The 17770-nt window shown below is 42.3% G+C and overlaps 1 protein-coding gene across 1 annotated transcript in view; it reads left to right on the top strand.

Moving 5' to 3' along the window:
- HYDIN (HYDIN axonemal central pair apparatus protein) overlaps positions 1-17770 on the top strand; it is a 285840-nt gene that overhangs the window by 90365 nt on the left and 177705 nt on the right. Inside the window, 2 exon segments of the mRNA XM_087971902.1 lie at positions 1252-1510; positions 12148-12291. Of these exon segments, the coding sequence (XP_087828028.1) occupies positions 1252-1510; positions 12148-12291 (403 nt within the window).

Raw genomic sequence — 17770 nt, 5'->3', positions numbered from 1 at the left:
GTGCTAATGCAAGACTTCCCCCAAATCCTCCCTCCCTCTCATTATAATCTTCCTTCCTTTTTCCCTTTTCTTCTTTTTCCTTCCCTCTTCCTTCTCCTTTGTTCTTCCTTCCCATCTTCCCTTCTTTTTCTTTTTCTTTCCTCTTTTCTCCTTTCTTGTCCCTTCTTGGATGCACAAATGCAAAAGGGAAAACATTTCTCAATGCCTCCTTGCCTTGTGATCAAATGCCACTTTTGCTAGTAGTTTGTTTTCCTAGCACTCTTGCCAATTAAAATGGAGCTCAGGAGGGGTGCACATGGGCCCTCCGTTTTAGGCTGCAAGGGCCTCCTGCAGCACTGTGATAGAACTCCATTTTCACTGCCAGAGGGCTGCAGGAGGCCTTTTTTGCAAATCTTGCTTACTGGACTAACAGAGGCTGTTGAAGGTGCATATGAGAGCTTTGCTCCAGGACTTGTAGTAAACGTGGGGATGTTTGGGGGCAAAGTTGCAGCAATAAAGGGGAGCTAGGCCTGTTCTCTGGTTGTGTTGCTTTTGTGTCATGCCCTGGATCATCACAGCAGTCTGCCAATATTTGAGGGACTGCCACAGCGAGGTTGAGAAAAACAGAATGATTTAGAAAAGCAGGGTTGGATGGAGTTGACAAGATCCTCAAGAAAGAAAAGTGATATGAAGCGGTGTATCATATGCTTCATCAATAGCCTATCAAGGTTCCGAGTGACAAACCCAACCAAGTCAACACTCCAAGATGTTCAGATTTCTCAAAGAACTGTTTTATTGAATACATCATTTTGGCATGCATGAAAGCAAAACCAACTCTTAACTATTTCCCACAGTTTTCATATAATTAAAGAATAGATATCCCACCCCTCCTTGTCACCTAATTGTCCAATTGGGTGTTCTGGCATCTCCCTTGTAACTCCTTCCAGGCTGGCCAGCACCTGTTGAGATGACTTTGGTTCCCATGGGGCAATCTGTTGTTACTGTCTGGTTTGACATTCCAAGCCTTCCCCATCCCCTACACCCTTACTGTGTGGCAAGCAAAGAAATGAAAAGATGGCTGCAGCAGCCTGGATCCGTTTTGAAATTGACATAGGCAAGGTTAAAATTATTTGTGATGAGCGGTATGAGTGTAATCTACAGTTAGATTTTCCTTCTCTTATATTTTGTCTTTATTCATTTGCTTATTTTGCACATGATTGCTTCCTCTGAAATGCAATTGTATAGTAGGTCTGTCTTCTGTCACTTTGCTAGTTTGGATCCCTGCTGCTATCGTTTCAAGATCACCAACTGTGGGCGTCGCACCCATCAGCTTTATTGGATGACTGAAGGTTTTGCCCCATTTCGCCAGCACAACACATTCCCTGCCATCAGCGCCAGCACGAAGAGCCCGACCATCCCCGCAAAGACAGAATCTCAAGGTCCTGTGTTCAAGCTTCAGCCACTGAGAATGGAACTGGCCCCAGGAAAGAGTATGGACATGGTCCTGGAAGGATCTTCTGACATCCCCAAGGTATTCTTCTGGATCCTGTGCTCGTGGGCAGGTGATCTCCAGAGTTCCTTCTAATCTCTATGATACAAAGCGTTCCTTTCATGGCATGGCACTTCAGGTTCTGGGAATGGTCAACATCTGAGCAGGCCAAGCGGCTGCAATTGCTAGAATTACAGTATATCACAGAAGTGAGTACATCCCCTCACATTTTCTAAGTATTTAAGTATATCTTTTCATGTGACAACACTGAAGAAATGATACCTGACTACAATGTAAAGTAATGAGTATACAGTGTAAATGTGCTGTCCCCTCAAAATAAACAACACATAGCCATTAATGTCTAAACCAGGGGTCGCCAACCTTTTGGACCTCAGGGACCCACCAAACTCATAATTTTAAATCCCAGGGTCCACTAACCGGTTCTGTGGGTGTGGCCTAATTTGTGGGTGTGGCTTGGTGGTCATGTGACTGGCTGGGCATGGCTTGTATGTAAATATTATAAATATTTATATAAATATTGAGTTTTTTATAACAAAAGAAGCAACTTACCCAAAATCAGGCAAAGCAGGCAGGCAGATTGAGTTGCTCACAGAATCATTCAGTGATCTATCTATCTGCCATCGGCTACCTGAGTCTGTCACATAAAATTTGCTTGCCGTGGGTCTGCACTGAATAATAGAACCTTCAGTCCCAAGGGAGGTTTGGCTGTGCTTAAAAGCAGAGCCGAAGCTCTAAAGACTAGCTAGAAAGCAAGAAATCCGACCATTTCCTGCTTCCTAGCTAATCTAAATCTCCAGGCACAGCAGAACAGCTGATGGTAAAAAAAAAAAAAAAAAGGAAAAATAGCAACTTAGCAGGCAAGTTTGCCAGGTAAGGAATGAGTGGGCGAGGAGGGTTCCTGCAGGCCATGTGGGCAGCACAGCCTTGTGTTCCTGTGCAGCCTGGATTAATTGCTTTGGGGGGGGGGTGCTCTGTGGGTGACATTTCCCTGCAGCCCACCAAAATTTTCTTGCGGCCCATCCGTGGGCCATGGCCCACCGGTTGGCGACCACTGGTCTAAACTGCTGGCAACAAAAGTGAGTACACCTCTAAGTGATAGTGTCCAAATGGGGCCCCAAGTAGTCATTTTCCCTTCCTGGTGTCATGTGACTCATTAGTGTTACAAGGTCTCAGGTGTGAAGGGGGAGCAGCTGTATTTAATTTGGTGTTATCACTTTCACTCATACTGGTCACTGGAAGTTCAACATGGCACCTCATGGCAATGAACTCTGAGGATATGAAAAAATGAATTGTTGCTCTATATAAAGATGGCCTAGGTTATAAGAAGATTGCCAAGGCCCTGAAACAAAGGTGCAGCATGGTGGCCAAGACCATACAGCGGTTTAACAGGATAAGTTCCACTCAGAACAGGCCTCGCCATGGTTGACCAAACAAGTTCAGTGCCTGTGCTTAGCGTCATATCTAGAAGTTGGCTTTGGAAATAGACATGTGAGTGTTGCCAGCATTGCTTCAGAGGTTGAAGGGGTGGGGAGTCAGCTTGTCAGTGCTCAGACCATACGCCGCATGCTGCCCCAAACTGGTCTGCAGGGCTGTCATCCCAGAAGGAAGCCTCTTCGAAAGATGATGCACAAGAAAGCCCGCAAACAGTTTGCTGCAGACAAGCAGACTTAAGGATCTGGATTTCTGGAACTATGTCCTGTGGTCCAGTGAGACCAAGATAAACTTATTTGCTTCAGATGGTGTCAAGCGTGTGTGGGAGCAACCAGGTGAGGAATACAAAGACAAGTGTGTCTTGCCTACAGTCAAGCATGGTGGTGGGAATGTCATGGTCTGGGACTATATGAGTGCTGTCGGCACTGGGGAGCTACAGTTCATTGAGGGAACCATGAATGCCAACATGTACTGTGACATACTGAAGCAGAGTATAATCCCCTCCCTTCGGAGACTGGGCCGCAGGGCAGTTTTCCAACATGATAACAACCCCAAACACATCTCCAAAATGACCACAGCCTTGCTAAAGAAGCTGAGGGTAAAGGTGATAGACTGGCCAAGCATGTGTCCACACCTAAACTCTATGGAGCATCTGTGGGGCATCCTGAAATGGAAGGTAGAGGTGCACAAGGTCTCTCACGTCCACCAGCTCCGTGACGTCATCATGGAGCAGTGGAAGAGGACTCCAGTGGCAACCTGTGAAGCTCTGGTGAACTCTGTGCCCAAGAGGGTTAAGGTAGTGCTGGAAAATAATGGTGGCCACACAAAATATTGACACTTTGGTCCCCATTTGGACACTTAGGGTGTACTCACTTTTGTTGCAAGCAGTTTAGACATTAATGGTTGTGTCAGGGTTCTGGTGATTGCCCTAATTAAATCATGAGCCTCGAGCCAAACTTCAAAAGAATCCAAAAGATTTCTTCAGAGCAACATATTGGCACTAAATGAAGCCAACTCTGGCATACGAAATTTACAGTCACCTCTAACCCTGTTTCCCCCCCTCTCCCCTGGGTGTTTCATAAATCAGATTCTCCCAGTGAAGCACGTTCATGAGCTGGGTGTCATCAATCACGTTCTCCAGTAAAGGATTTTCATGGGCAGAGGATCCGGTAGCCTAGCTACAGTCTTTGTAAGATAAGTGGGGAATGTACTTCTGGTTTTAAACTGCCATACTGTTCCTTCAGATTCCCCCCCCACCCTGTTTATGACAACTTGAAAACAAGCATTGGAATGTTTTACGAGTTGACAGGCTGTGTGTTGTGTTATTTTGAGGGGACAGCACATTTACACTTATACAAGCCGTATACTCACTACTTTACATTGTAGCCAAGAGTCATTTCTTCAGTGTTGTCACATGAAAAGATATACTTAAATATTTACAAAATGTGAGGAGGTGTACTCCTGTGATATGAGGCTTGACAGAGGCCTCGCTTAGCTGTTGTATGTCTGTGGAGATTCACATTCATCCAGGTCATGGTTGTTTCAAAGGTGCTTTTTAAAAGACAGACTGGATTTTCTTACTTTTTTTGTTCAAAAATGTTGCTTCTCGCTCAAGAAGCTTCTTTAGTTTTGGATGAGAAGCAAGATGTCTTAGTTGCTATAAGTGTAGTCCTTCATGGGTCTAAGTCTACATGGAGGGAAGTAAGTGGTGGGGTGCCACAAGGGTCCATCTTAGGCCCAGGACTCTTCAGTATCTTCATTAACGACTTAGATGAGGGAATAGAAGGAGAACTTACCAAATTTGCAGATGATACTAAGCTGGCAGAAGTAGCTATCACCCTGGAAGATAGTCTCAAGATCCAGATGGGTTTTGACAGACTAGAACACGGAGCCATATCTAACAAAATGAAATTCAATGTAGAGAAAAGTAAAAACTTACACTTGGGCAAGAAAAACCAAAAGTACACATATAGACTGGGTGAAACCAAGCTTAATCAGGGGTGGGATTCTACCAGTTCTGTCTGACTCTACAGAACCGGTAGCTCTGAAGAACAGCAGACACAGAACCGGTTCTGTGTCTGGTGCTGTTTTGGCGCACCCACCCGCCTGGGCTCTTACCTGTCCTTTATTTCCTACTTTTTCAACTGCAGCTGCTTTGCGCGGCACAGCTGCGGTTGAAAAAGCAGGAAAAAAGAGCTTTTCTAACTGCTGTGCACCTGCACGCAGCACTGCTCAGCTGTCCGGGCAGCTCAGCAGGTCATAAATTGCACTTGCGTGATGCATGCATGCGCACGCAACGCAGAGCAACAGAACCGGTAGTTATACCGGTCGGATCCCATCCCTGAGCTTAATAGCAGTAACTGTGAGAGGGATCTTGGAGTCTTAGTGGACAACCAGCTAAATATGAGCCAGCAGTGTGCAGCCGCCGCCAAAAAAGCTAATGCAATCCTAAGTTGCATTAACAGAAGGATACTATCAAGATCAAGTGAGATACTAATACTACTCTATAAAGCCTTAGTAAGGCCACACCTAGAGTGCTGCATCCAGTTTCGGTCATCACACTTATAAAAAAGATGTTGGGACTCTAGAAAAAGTACAGAGAAGAGCAACCAGGATGATTAGGGGACTGGAGAATAAAACATGAAGAATGGTTACAGGAACTGGGCCTAGCTAGTCTAGTGAAGAGAGAGACCAGGGGAGACATTTTATTTATTTATTTTGATTTGTCAATCACTTACAAGATAATAGGTATAAGTATATACATACTTATGAATACATGAAATGGATATATATAAGAAAAATAAAAAAAGAAACAATAGAACAGGAATGGTAGGCACGTTGGTGCGCTTATGCATGCCCCCTACAGACCTTTTAGGAAAGGGGTGAGGTCAATAGTAGACAGTCTAAAGTTAAAGTTTTTGGGGTTGGGGAAGAAATCACAGAGTCAGGGAGAGTATTCCAGACATTGACCACTCTGTTGCTGAAGTCGTATTTCCTGCAATCAAGTTTGGTGCGGTTAACCTTGAGTGTATCTATTGTGTGCTCTTGTGTTGTTATGGTTGAAGCTGAAGTATTCATTGACAGGTAAGCCATTGTAATGTATGATTTTATATACCACACTTAGATCAGACCGAAGACGGTGTAGTTCAAGGTTTTCTAGGTCTAGAATTTCAAGTCTGGTGGCATAAGGTATTCTACAACGAGTAGAGGAGTGGAGAACTCTTCTTGTGAAATATTTCTGGACTTTCTCAACTGTGCTAATATCAGACTGATGAGCTGTATTCGAGTATTGGTCTAGCAAATGTTTTGTATGCTCTAGTTAGTAGTGTGATATTACCAGAGAAAAAGCTACGTAGGATTGGGTTAACAACTCTTAATGCCTTTTTTGGCTATGTAGTTACAGTGGGCTCTAGCACTTAGATCATTAGAGATGATTATTCCAAGGTCCTTGACAGAGTTTGGATCATCAACAAGGTCTTGACTATTCAGCTTGTATTTTATTTTCTGATTATTATTTTTTTGCCAATACGTAAGACAGAGCATTTATTTGTTGAGATTTGAAGTTGCCATTTGTTTGACCATTCTGATACATAGTCAAGATCTTTTTGAAGGGTAGCAGTATTGTCTGTTGTGTTGAATGGCTTTTCATCATCAGCGAAGAGAATGCAGTTGCTCTTAATATGATCACAGAGATAGCAGTATTCTAATATTTGAGGGGCTGCCCCAGAGAGGAAGGGGTCAAGCTATTCTCTAAAGCAGTGGTCGCCAACCAGTGGGTTGGAAACCACTGGTGATCCGCGAGAAAATTTTGGTGGTCCGCAGAGAAATGTCTCCCCCGAAGCACCCCCACAAAAGCAATTAATCCAGGCTGTGCAGGAACACAAGGCTGTGCCGCCCACATGGCTCACCCACCCGCTGGCCCCCACCCTTTGGCTGAGCGCAAACCTTACCTTGAGTAGAGCCATGCGAGCTGGAACTGGAAGGTAAGACCAATGGCAGGGGAGGGAAATCTGCCCCTGGGTGGCTTGCTGACATTGATGGGAAAGTTGGTCCCATATTCCAGAGCTGCAGTAGTTACAGGACTGGCCCTTTGGTCATCCCAGAGCAGCTGCTCCTCCAGTCCATGGCAGGCTGGTGCACCTGAGTGGAGAAGCAGCTGCTCTGGGATGACCAAAGGGCCAGTTCTGTGACTACTGCAGCTCTGGAATATGGGATTGATTTTCCTACCAATGTCAGCAAGCCACTGCCAGTCAAAATTCATATTAGTGGTCCGTGGGATTTAAAATTATGACTTTGGTGGTCCCTGAGATCCAAAAGGTTGGCGAGCCCTGCTCTAAAGCACCCAAAGGCCAGACAAGGAACAATGGATGGAAATTGAGCAAGGAGAGATTTAACTTGGAAATAAGGAGAAACTTTCTGACAGTGAGAACAATCAACCAGTGGAACAGAAGTTGCCTTCAGAAGTTGTGGGAGCTTCATCACTTGAGACTTTCAAGAAGAGATTGGACTCCCATCTGTCAGAAATGGTGTAGGGTCTCCTGCTTGGGCGGTGGGTTGGACTAGATCAGTTGTTCTTAACCTTTTTGAAAGAATCACCCCCTTGAACCATTGAGGAAGTTATCATCGCCCCCCTCCCCCAACATAACCTCTCAATCACAACACAGGGAAATAATTCTTCAATTTATGCAAGCACGTTTTTTGTTTTCTTTAAAATTGTCATCAGGACATATTGACGCAAATAATTTATTTCCAGTCTTTTTCCCATATCTCAACTGTGTGAAAAATTCTGATGCCACCCATCACTTTACTCCCAAACTTCATGATACATGTATTTCATTATTATCTTATTTATTCAAGACACTTAAATGCAATGACCACTGAAAACAAAATTCAACTGCAAGAAAATGAAATGCCCCCCCAAAACAGTAACATTTAATGATTTAATTACAAGTGAATCTTAAGACGCAAAAAGAAATATAAAAAGGGCATAAGAACAAACCGCAATGCAGGAACTAAGAATTTCAAGAAGAAAACTAAGTTAAGATTTGAGGAAAATATATATTTATGCACACTGTAAAAAAGGTTAAAAAGACACAAAGAAAATTCTTACAGAAGGAAAGCAACAAAAATCAGAGCGACAAATTTAATGCTTAAACTGAAGAAAAATATATATATCTACACAAAAAGTTTACACGAAGAGCACAACAACAAAAATTGAAACCATAAAACCAAGAAACCAAAATATAATATCAAACTGGAGTGCACGCTAAAAAAGTACAATACAAAGAGACACACAAAATGTTTTACAGAGCACAAGAAGAATTCAAAAACGAAGCCGAAAACTCAAACTGGAACGTGAAATCCAATGCAAGCAAACACAACGAAAAGAGCTGAGACAATCATTAACGAAGAAAATGTATGTACACAAAAAGCAAAAAAAAGAACATCAGTGGCTGCCTTCTGCTTGGCGAGCTGATGCCCATTTCTTGATGTCTGGAACCATTTTTGTTAATCTCATTTTTAAATCACCGTGCTCAGTGATCTTCAACATGTTCCTTGACTTAGAAAGGATCTGTTGGACAGCTCTGAAGCCCCTCTCCACTAAGTAAGTGGAAGGAAAGGCTAAAAGAAGCAACTTAACTTCCTCCCACAATATTGGGTAAGTGTTCCTCATTTTCACCCAAAAAGCTTCGTAGCCAAAATGTGATTGGGCTTCACAGTCGTATTTCAGATCTGTCAGTGGCTCTTGCAGTTTGGGTTGAGGTTGTGCAAAGTCTGCTGTGAAAGGATTTAGCACCCAAGTGGGCACTTCCAGATTTATCAGATCATAGAATCTGGTTTCCATATCTTCTTTTAGTTGCTTCAAGTGGCAGCAAAAAACGTCCAAATCTTCTGTTTGGAGTTGACGTTCATTACCAAGGTTTGGGAACTGATACAGCTCCTGGCGACTCATGTTGCTTGCAAGGAGGTCCAATTTGGAAATAAATAAGCAGATTACTCCTTTGGCCTTAAGAAAATTGGTTTTATCTCCTTGCAGCTTTACGTTCACTTCATTCAGCTTGTCAAAAACATCAGCGAGATAAGCTACATCCAGACATCAAAGTTTAAGAGAACTTCTTAGACTTGGATCAATGGATTCAAGAAATTCGACAACTGTGTCAAAAACTTTGTGGAATCACCACAAACACTTTCCTTTTGAAAGCCATCTTACTTCGGTGTGCAAAAGGAGACATTCAAACTCCTCATCATTTTCTTCACAAAGCTTGTGAAAAAGTCGGTTGTTCAAGGCATTTGACTTAATTTTATTCACAGCGTTAATGACGTAATGTATAGACTCGTGCAAATGGCCACTCAAATTTTTTGAGACAAGGTGCTGTCTATGAACGATGCAATGGACAGTCATAACTCCAGGTACAACCGATTTTAGATGAGCTTGAAATCCACAATATTGTCCAGCCATGGATGCAGCTCCATCTGTTGCACGTGCCACGATGTTTGTCAAAGGGGTGTTTTTCTCATTAAAAAACTCTTCAACCTTTTTAAATATCGAAGAACCTTTTGTGTCAGTGGCTAAATTTCGAGCAAATAACAGTTCTTCCCCGATCTCTTCATTTCCATTGATGAAACGGACATAAGCCAATAACAAGGCTTCATTTTCACGAATCGTTGACTCATCAATCTGCATCACGAATTCTGTACTTTTCAAGGTGTCAATAAGCCTTTCTTCCACATCAGCAGCCATTTCATCAATTCTTTTTGATATGATGTCATTGCTCAAAGGAATCGATTGCGTGACAGTGCTTGCACTGGGCCCCAACATGGTGGCAACAATCTGTTTCACTGCTGGTAAAATCAGCGTTTCTCCGATAGTGTGAGGTTTGCCACATTTTGCTATCAACAAAGATACTTCATAGGAACAAATGAGCCCCTTGTCGGCGTTGAGTGATGATTTTCCAAATAACTTCTCAACAGTGCTGCGACCCTCAAACTTGGTCTTTAAGGATTGGAAAAACGATACCAGTTTGTTGGCTTTATCCGAATGAATTCTTACCAAATGGTATTTCAGTTGGGAAGGCTTCATCACTTCATTTGAAAATGTTTTCTCACAAAGAAGACAAAACGGAAGCTGTACGTTGGAAGGAGATGGAATGAATCCCAATTTTAGGTATTCCGTCGAATATTGGCGACACTTCCTCTTCTTGACCATGTTGAGAGGTCTTCGAAATGAAAGGCACTAACTGCAAATTAAATTTTCGACTGCACTGGAAAACAATAAAACACACGTGGACGTCGACAAACCTAGTTTCAACAGTTACATTGACATCACAGGGGACAGCCACTCAGCATGCAATGTTTCGAAAGAAGCGCTCACCCCTCCATCACTGCCCATTCTGGCCAATGGCGCGCCACTGTATGGGTGGAGTGATAGAGGCTGCTGTGCAACACGCATGAAGATGAGCGATGCATATTCACATATGTACAGCGTTCTGTACTGAAGCTAGCTAGAGGAACATCTTAAAACACAGTTCAATCCACTAATAGCGAGCGATTTGTACGACAGATATACAGTGGTTCACTGTAAGAAAAAAGTCTCAAAAGTGTCCCCAAAACTTGTCGCTCCATCGCCCCCATATTGCCCCCCTTCCATTCCTTTGCCCCCGTGTCGCCCCTTTTCGTTCCATCGCCCCCCTGAAAAATGAAATTGCTCCCTGGGGGGGGCAATATCACCCAGGTTAAGAACCACTGGACTAGATGACCTACAAGGTCCCTTCCAACTCTGTTAATCTGTTATCTGTTTAAAGAAGTGCCGTATGGTCACCTTAAAAGAACCACCCAAGTAAAGTTATCAATGTTATTGGCTAACATGCTCTGTTTTCTTGCCTATCTGTGTTTCATTAATCTTTTCTGGTTTTTATCTGAGTTTTTAGTAGGGAGAACTGGATTTTTCTCATCCACTTTACTCTGAGATAATAGAATAGAATAGAATAGAATAGAATAGAATAGAATAGAATAGAATAGAATAGAATAGAATAGAATAGAATAGAACAGAATACTTCATTGGCCAAGTGTGATTGGACACACAAGGAATTTGTCTTGGTGTAAATACTCTCAGTATACATAAAAGAAAAGATACATTCATCAGGAGTCGAGAATCATAAGGTACAACACGTAATGATAGTCATAGGGTGCAATAAGCAATCAAATCATACTAGGAACAAAGTTACAAGCAACAAAGTTACAGTCATACAGTCACAAGTAGGAGGGGATGGGTGATAAGGAGTGATGACAAGATGAATATGTTGCTACAAATTGTATCTTTACATCTGCTACCGGGAAATGATATAACTTGCTCTTGCTTCTGGAGCCCTGAGAAAATCTCCTTCAGCTCCTTTTCAGGGGACCTTTTCAGTCTGGCCCCCCCCTTTGAGTAGGGCATGTCTATGGCCCGGGGTTCGTGTTGGGAGCCTTCCTGAGCAGGCGTTAGGAACTGGATAGCAGAGGCTTTCTGTGGGGGAAGCCTTTCCCATTGAGATGGCAGAAGGAATCTTTATTCCAAAATATTTGCAAGAAGGGCAAACAGCATGCAGGATGAAGCTGTTGTTTTTTTCTGGGTGGTTTGGTTCCAAGTAGGGCAGGCCAGCAAAAGCAGTCATAGTTGGGAAGGGAATATCTTAATTGCTAGAGTCGGGCAACTTTAAACTTGGCAACTTTAAGACTTGTGGAACTTAAACTTCCAGGTATTCTGGAAGTTGAAGTCCATACCTCTTAACATGCCTATGGTTGTAAAACACTGCTCTAGAGTGGAGGTTTCTAACCTTGTCAACTTTAAAACTTGTGGACTTCTAGTCCCAAAATTTCTCAGCATGAGAATTGAAATCCACAAGTTGGCAAGATTGGAGAACCCTTCTTTAGAAGACCATGATTGGCTGCCAAGTCTTAAAGTTGCCAAGGTTGGAGACCCTTGGAAGGAGGCTGCTCATAGGAGGCTCATAGGGAAATAGCTTCCTGATGGAAGCAGATAATCTCCCTGTTTCAGCTCCAAGTCCTATATAGCAAAGGAGAAGAAATGTAGCCGGTCCACACAAAGTAACCAGTGCTGGGCAGAGCACCTGGTGAACTGGAAGTTTAGGTGGCAAACTGACTGAAGCAGGTATTTCCAAGGGACCTATGGGGTTTTTGGCCAGCTGGCTTAGTCCCATTCATTCTGCTACTCTTTGCCTGAACAGCTGGTAAAGGAGAGATTGCTGTGCCATGCGATCATAGGGAAGCAGTCTGGAAAAGAACGTATCATGAAGGTTGATGTCACTTGTGAATTCATCGCACCAGTTCTGCAGATTTCCTCCAGAGCAGTTACTTTCCGCGTGGAGAAGGTGAGTGCTTTGATACCATGACATCCTTCTGGCTGTTGACATCAGACTAGGCCAAGAATTCTGTGAGCCAGCTCCCTCTGGGACATTGGAATCCCAAATCCTTGGAAAGATTGCCGGTGATATGGGGGAGGCTCAATAAAGGAGCTGATACATACATGGCTAGGACTTGAAAAGGGGGATTTATTCTGGATATTAAGATACCTATGCTGATAAGGTAGTCATATATCATCATCATCATCATCATCATCATCTATTCACTGCAGGATGAAGGGCCTCTTTTGCATGTTTGCATTTTTTTTCTTTCGCTTTGTCCCAGTCCAGAGTCTGCAGAGGCATTCCTATTAGGTGGACAGAATTTTGATATTTTTTGAATAGGAGGGCAGAAAAAAAAATTCCCAGCAAAAAATTCCTAAGAATAAAGTTAGTTTAACAATAAATATAATGCGCACAGAGACATTCTGATTAACAAATGAGTCACTCTGTGTGTGAGAAGGGGCAGGTCTCTAAATTTGATAAACATTTTTTTAAAAAAATAAGGTAAGCTTGGGCTGGATGGCTTAATGAATGAAGCGGGTGCATGCTGCATGTGTTTTACCTTGAGGAAAGGCAAATGAGGGTGACTGCATTTCATTTTGAGCCTGAAACAAACATGCTTTTGAACATTTAGCTAAACCAAAACCTGCAACATTTTGTCTGTTCTCGATTTTGGTTGAGAGAATAGCCAGAGGAGTATCATGGGTTGAGCCAGGAAAGACTGGTGAGCCTCACCTCTCTTTCTTGTCCTTTGCTGCATGACTGGTAAAGCCCTCTCCCCAGTTTGTCTAGGATTGCCCACCCCCATTGGCATTGCCAATGCCCTGAGCCTCTTCTCGTTCCATGTCCTCCCATGTAATGTCATAAATACATTCATATTTTATCATCTCATTTTAAGTTTACATCAAATTTTCCTTCTTTCCATAATGTACCCATTCTAATCATCAGATTTATAAATCATGAGTTCATTTTTTCTTTTTTTCAGTAAAAAATCATAAGGAATTTCCTTATGTCACTAATACATGAAGTCGCTGGTCACTCTTTAAGCTGATGTTTCTTGACCTTGGCAACTTGAAGATGCATGGACTGGAACTCCACACATGCTGGCTGAGGTTTCTGGCAGCTGAACTCCAAACATCTGCAAGTTACCAAGGTTGAAAAACACTGTGAATAAAGAATAGGACTAGGACTGAACAGAACAGAATAGAATAGCTTTATTGGCCAAGTGTGATTGGACACACAAGGAATTTGTCTCCAGTGCATAAGCTCTCAGTGCATATACAAGCAACAAGTGATAAATCTTGATCATAATCATAAAATGCAATAATCATAAATCATAAGTTACAAGACTCAATGATAGTCATAGGATACTAAATAAGCAATCAACATAAATCATACTAGGATACTAAATAAAACAATCAATATAAATAGTAAGATATAAGCAACAAAGTTATAGTCATAAGAAGATAAGGAAATATGTAATAGGAAAGTGGTGCGTTTCAAAAAAAATTCCTACCGGTTCAGAGCTTGCTTCAGAGCCAGCTTTGTAACCAAAGCATTCTCAGAATAGGATGGGAGACCACCAGGAGGGGACAAGGGGAGGGGACAAGGGAATGACGAAAAGGCAGGGCTGCTGGTGGCCAAGTGCTAAGGCAGGACTTCCCTCAGAATCTGACTCCCTCTCATTATAATCCCTTTCCTCTCCTTTTTTCCCTTTTCTTCTTTTTGCTTCCCTCTTCATTTTCCTTTCTTCTTCCCCTCTTTCCTTGTTTTCCCTTCCTTGCTCTCTTTTTCTTTGTCTTTCCTGTCCGTTCTTGGATGCTCAAATACAAAAGGGGAAACATTTCTCAATGCCTCCTTACCTTGTGATCAAATGCCATTTTTGCTAGTAGTTTGTGGCCAAAAACTGAGAAGAAACCAGGCTCAGTTTATCCCGTGCTTGCATTTAGTGGGAGAATCCACATACAACAGCACAGAGTGAGGGCATAGGGGGAAAATACCTTTAGCTCGTGCAGTATATAAGGTCCTCAATGGAAGGCAGATTGTTTTTTTTCCTCAGTCCTAATTATCCATTGAAGTCTGTGTCAGTCTTGTTTGGTTGCTATGCCAAACCAGACAGTTACAGAGGTGCAGATGACAGACTCAGTAATTCCTCTGTAGAACTGGATCAGCAGCTCCTTTGAAAGCCTGAGCTTTCTGAAATGGTGCAGGAAAAACATTCTTTGTTGCCCTTTTTTTAGTGACATTTTTGATGTTAGATATCCATTTTAAATCTTGAAATATTATAGAACCTAAAAGTTGAAGGTCTGTACTGTTGATACTATTTTCTAGTATTGTAAGAGGGGATAGAATAGGAGGGCTTCTCCTAAAATCTACTAGCATTTCTACAGTTTTGAGTGTGTTCAGCTCAAGATTGTTCTGGCTGCACCACAAGGCTAGTTGTTCAACTTTCCATCTGTATGCAGATTTGTCGTTGTCTCAAGTGAAACCAATCACTGTTGTATCATCTTGCAAACTTCAGTACTTTAACAGAGGGATTGTTTGAGATGTAGTTGTTGGTACAGAGAGAGAAGTGGAGAATGTTAATTGTATAAGTATCTGATATGGTTTTGCCTACATTCACCTGCTGCTTCCTATCTGGTAGGAACTTTTTTTTTTTCTGCCAAGTTGGCACCGACGACAGCTGCCTCGGTGAAATGCTCTCTAGTGGTTTCTTTATTCCTTATTATTATCTGCAATTCACTAAGGATTTCATACTCACAAGACCATCTGCTAAGAATTAGGTAATGTTTCCTTAAGGAGCAGCTTTCTGATTCCTCACCCCCATCTGTCTTTGCAAACGCGGAGGAGATTCTAGCTAATTCCCCGGTACTATGGATTACAACAAAGAAAGCAAAGAAGCAGCAACACCGAAAAAGGAGACGAGGTAAACGAGTGGGAATTTTAAACAGACTAAGGAATGGGGGGGGGGGGAACTCCTCTCCCGTCAATCTTTCTGACTAATTTACACTCACTTGCTAACAAGATGGATGAAATTCGTCTCTTAAATAGATGGAATTCTGATTTTTACAATTCAGCTGTTCTTTGTTTTACTGAAACCTGGCTTAATCCACATGGGGACAACGCCATATACATTCCAGGATTTCAGACATTTAGATCAGACAGACTTGAAGAGACATCAGGTAAAACAAAGGGTTGAGGATTATGTTTATATATCAACAACAGCTGGTCTCAGGATATAACTATAATATATAAGTTCTGTGATGAAAACTTAGTCTTTACATATCAACTGCAAGCCATTTTATTCTCCACGTGAGTTCTCTTCATTTCTCCTAATAGCTGTGTATGTTCCTCCACAACCCTGTGTAAACAAGGCATTACAAACTCTTGCTGATCAAATTATAGAGGCTTTCAAACAAGCAAATTTAAGGAAAGAGCTCCCAAAATATTGTCAGCATGTAAATTGTCCCACCAGAGGCAAAAATATTTTAGACCACTGCTACACAATAGTAAAAGATGCTTATAGGTCTTTACCACAAGCAGCTATGGGACACTCTGACCACTGCATGATTCACCTTGTACCTGCCTAACAGACAAAGACTTAAAACCATGAAACCAACAATTAAATCAGTGAAGACTTGGTCGGATGAGGCAAAGTTGAAACTCTAGGCCTGCCTTGATTGCACTGATTGGAATGTTTTTGAAGATGCCTCTGCAGACCTAGATGAGCTCACAGATACTGTAACATCATATGTTAGTAACAATAAACCTTGGTTCACAGCTAAACTTAAGCAGCTACGCCGTTCCAAAGAGGAAGCCTACAGAAAAGGTGACAGAATGCTATACAACCAGGCCAGAAACATATTATTAATGAGAGATCAGAGCAGCAAAAAGAAGCTACTCTGAAAAGTTAAGGAATCAGTTCTCAACAAATGAACCAGCAAACATGTGGAAAACTCTTAAAAACATCACTGGCTTCAGCAAACCTCCTTCCCAGGCAGAAGGAAATCAACAACTAGCAGATGACCTGAATGTGTTTTACTGCAGGTTTGAAAGGAAACTACAGCCATCTATCTCCACAACCCACATCTCAAACACACCAACAACAGCCAAGCCTCCTACAACTGGCCCCAATCCACTGGATTCACAATCTCTGGTGATCACAGAAAAAGAAGTGCAAGATCTATTACACAGACAAAAGCCAGGAAAAGCACAAGGGCCAGACAAGATAACTCCTTCTTGCTTAAATGTCTGTGCTGACCAATTGGCCCCAGTCTTCACCCGAATCTTCAATAGATCACTAGAGATGTGCTATGTTCCTTCCTGCTTCAAATGCTCCACTATCATCCCAGCGCCAAAGAAGCCCTCCATCAAGGAACTGAATGACTACAGACCAGTTGGTCTAACATCTGTAGTTATGAAAATCTTTGAAAGGCTTGTGCTGTCCCACCTGAAAACCATCACAGATCTGCTGTTAGATCCCATGCAGTTTGCATACCAAGCAAATAGATCAACAGATGATACTGTTAACATGGCTCTGCATTACATCCTACAACACCTTGAATCTCCAAATACCTGTGCAAGGGTCCTCTTTGTAAACTTCAGTTCAGCATTCAATATCATCATTCCAGACACTCTTCTAAGTAAATTAAACCAACCAGCAGTACCTGAACACACTTGTAAGTGGATCATAAGCTTCCTAACAGACAGGAAGCAGCAGGTGAAGCTAGGCAGAATCACATCCGATACCTGTACAATCAGCACAGCCCCCCCAAGACTGTGTGCTTTCTCCACTTCTCCCTATATACCAATGACTGCATCTCAAACGATCCATCTGTTAAAATACTGAAGTTTGCTGATGACACAACAGTGATTGGTCTCATTCGAGACAATGACGAATCCGCATACAGACAGGAGGTTATACAACTTGCCTCGTGGTGTAACCAGAACAATCTGGAACTGAACACACTCAAAACCATAGAAATGGTGGTAGACTTTCGAAGAAACCCTCCCATACTACCACCTCTTACAATACTAGACAACATCGTATCAACAGTAGAGACCTTCAAATTTCTGGGTTCTACTATATCACATGACCTAAAATGGACACCTAACATCAAAAATGTCATCAAAAAAGCACAACAAAAAATGTTCTTTATGTGCCAACTCAAACTGCTCAAACTGCCCAAGGAGCTGCTGATCCAGTCTGTCATCTGCATCTCTATAACTATCTGGTTTGGTTCTGCAACCCAACAGGAAAGACACAGACTCCAGAGAGTAATTAGGACTGCAGAAAAAAACAATTACTACCAACCTACCTTCAATTGAGCACCTGTATACTGCACAAGTCAAAAAGAGGGCTGTGAAAATATTTACAGACCCCTCACATCCTGGACATAAACTGTTTCAACTTCTTCCCTCAAAACGATGCTATAGAGCATTCCAC

The sequence above is a fragment of the Notechis scutatus genome, chromosome 9, assembly GCF_049901735.1.
Source record: "Notechis scutatus isolate UNSWTSFEM ecotype Mainland chromosome 9, rNotScu1.2, whole genome shotgun sequence".
Lineage (NCBI taxonomy): Eukaryota > Metazoa > Chordata > Lepidosauria > Squamata > Elapidae > Notechis > Notechis scutatus.
The sequence above is the reverse complement of the archived record's forward strand: the minus strand, read 5'-3'. Positions and strand labels throughout refer to the sequence as shown.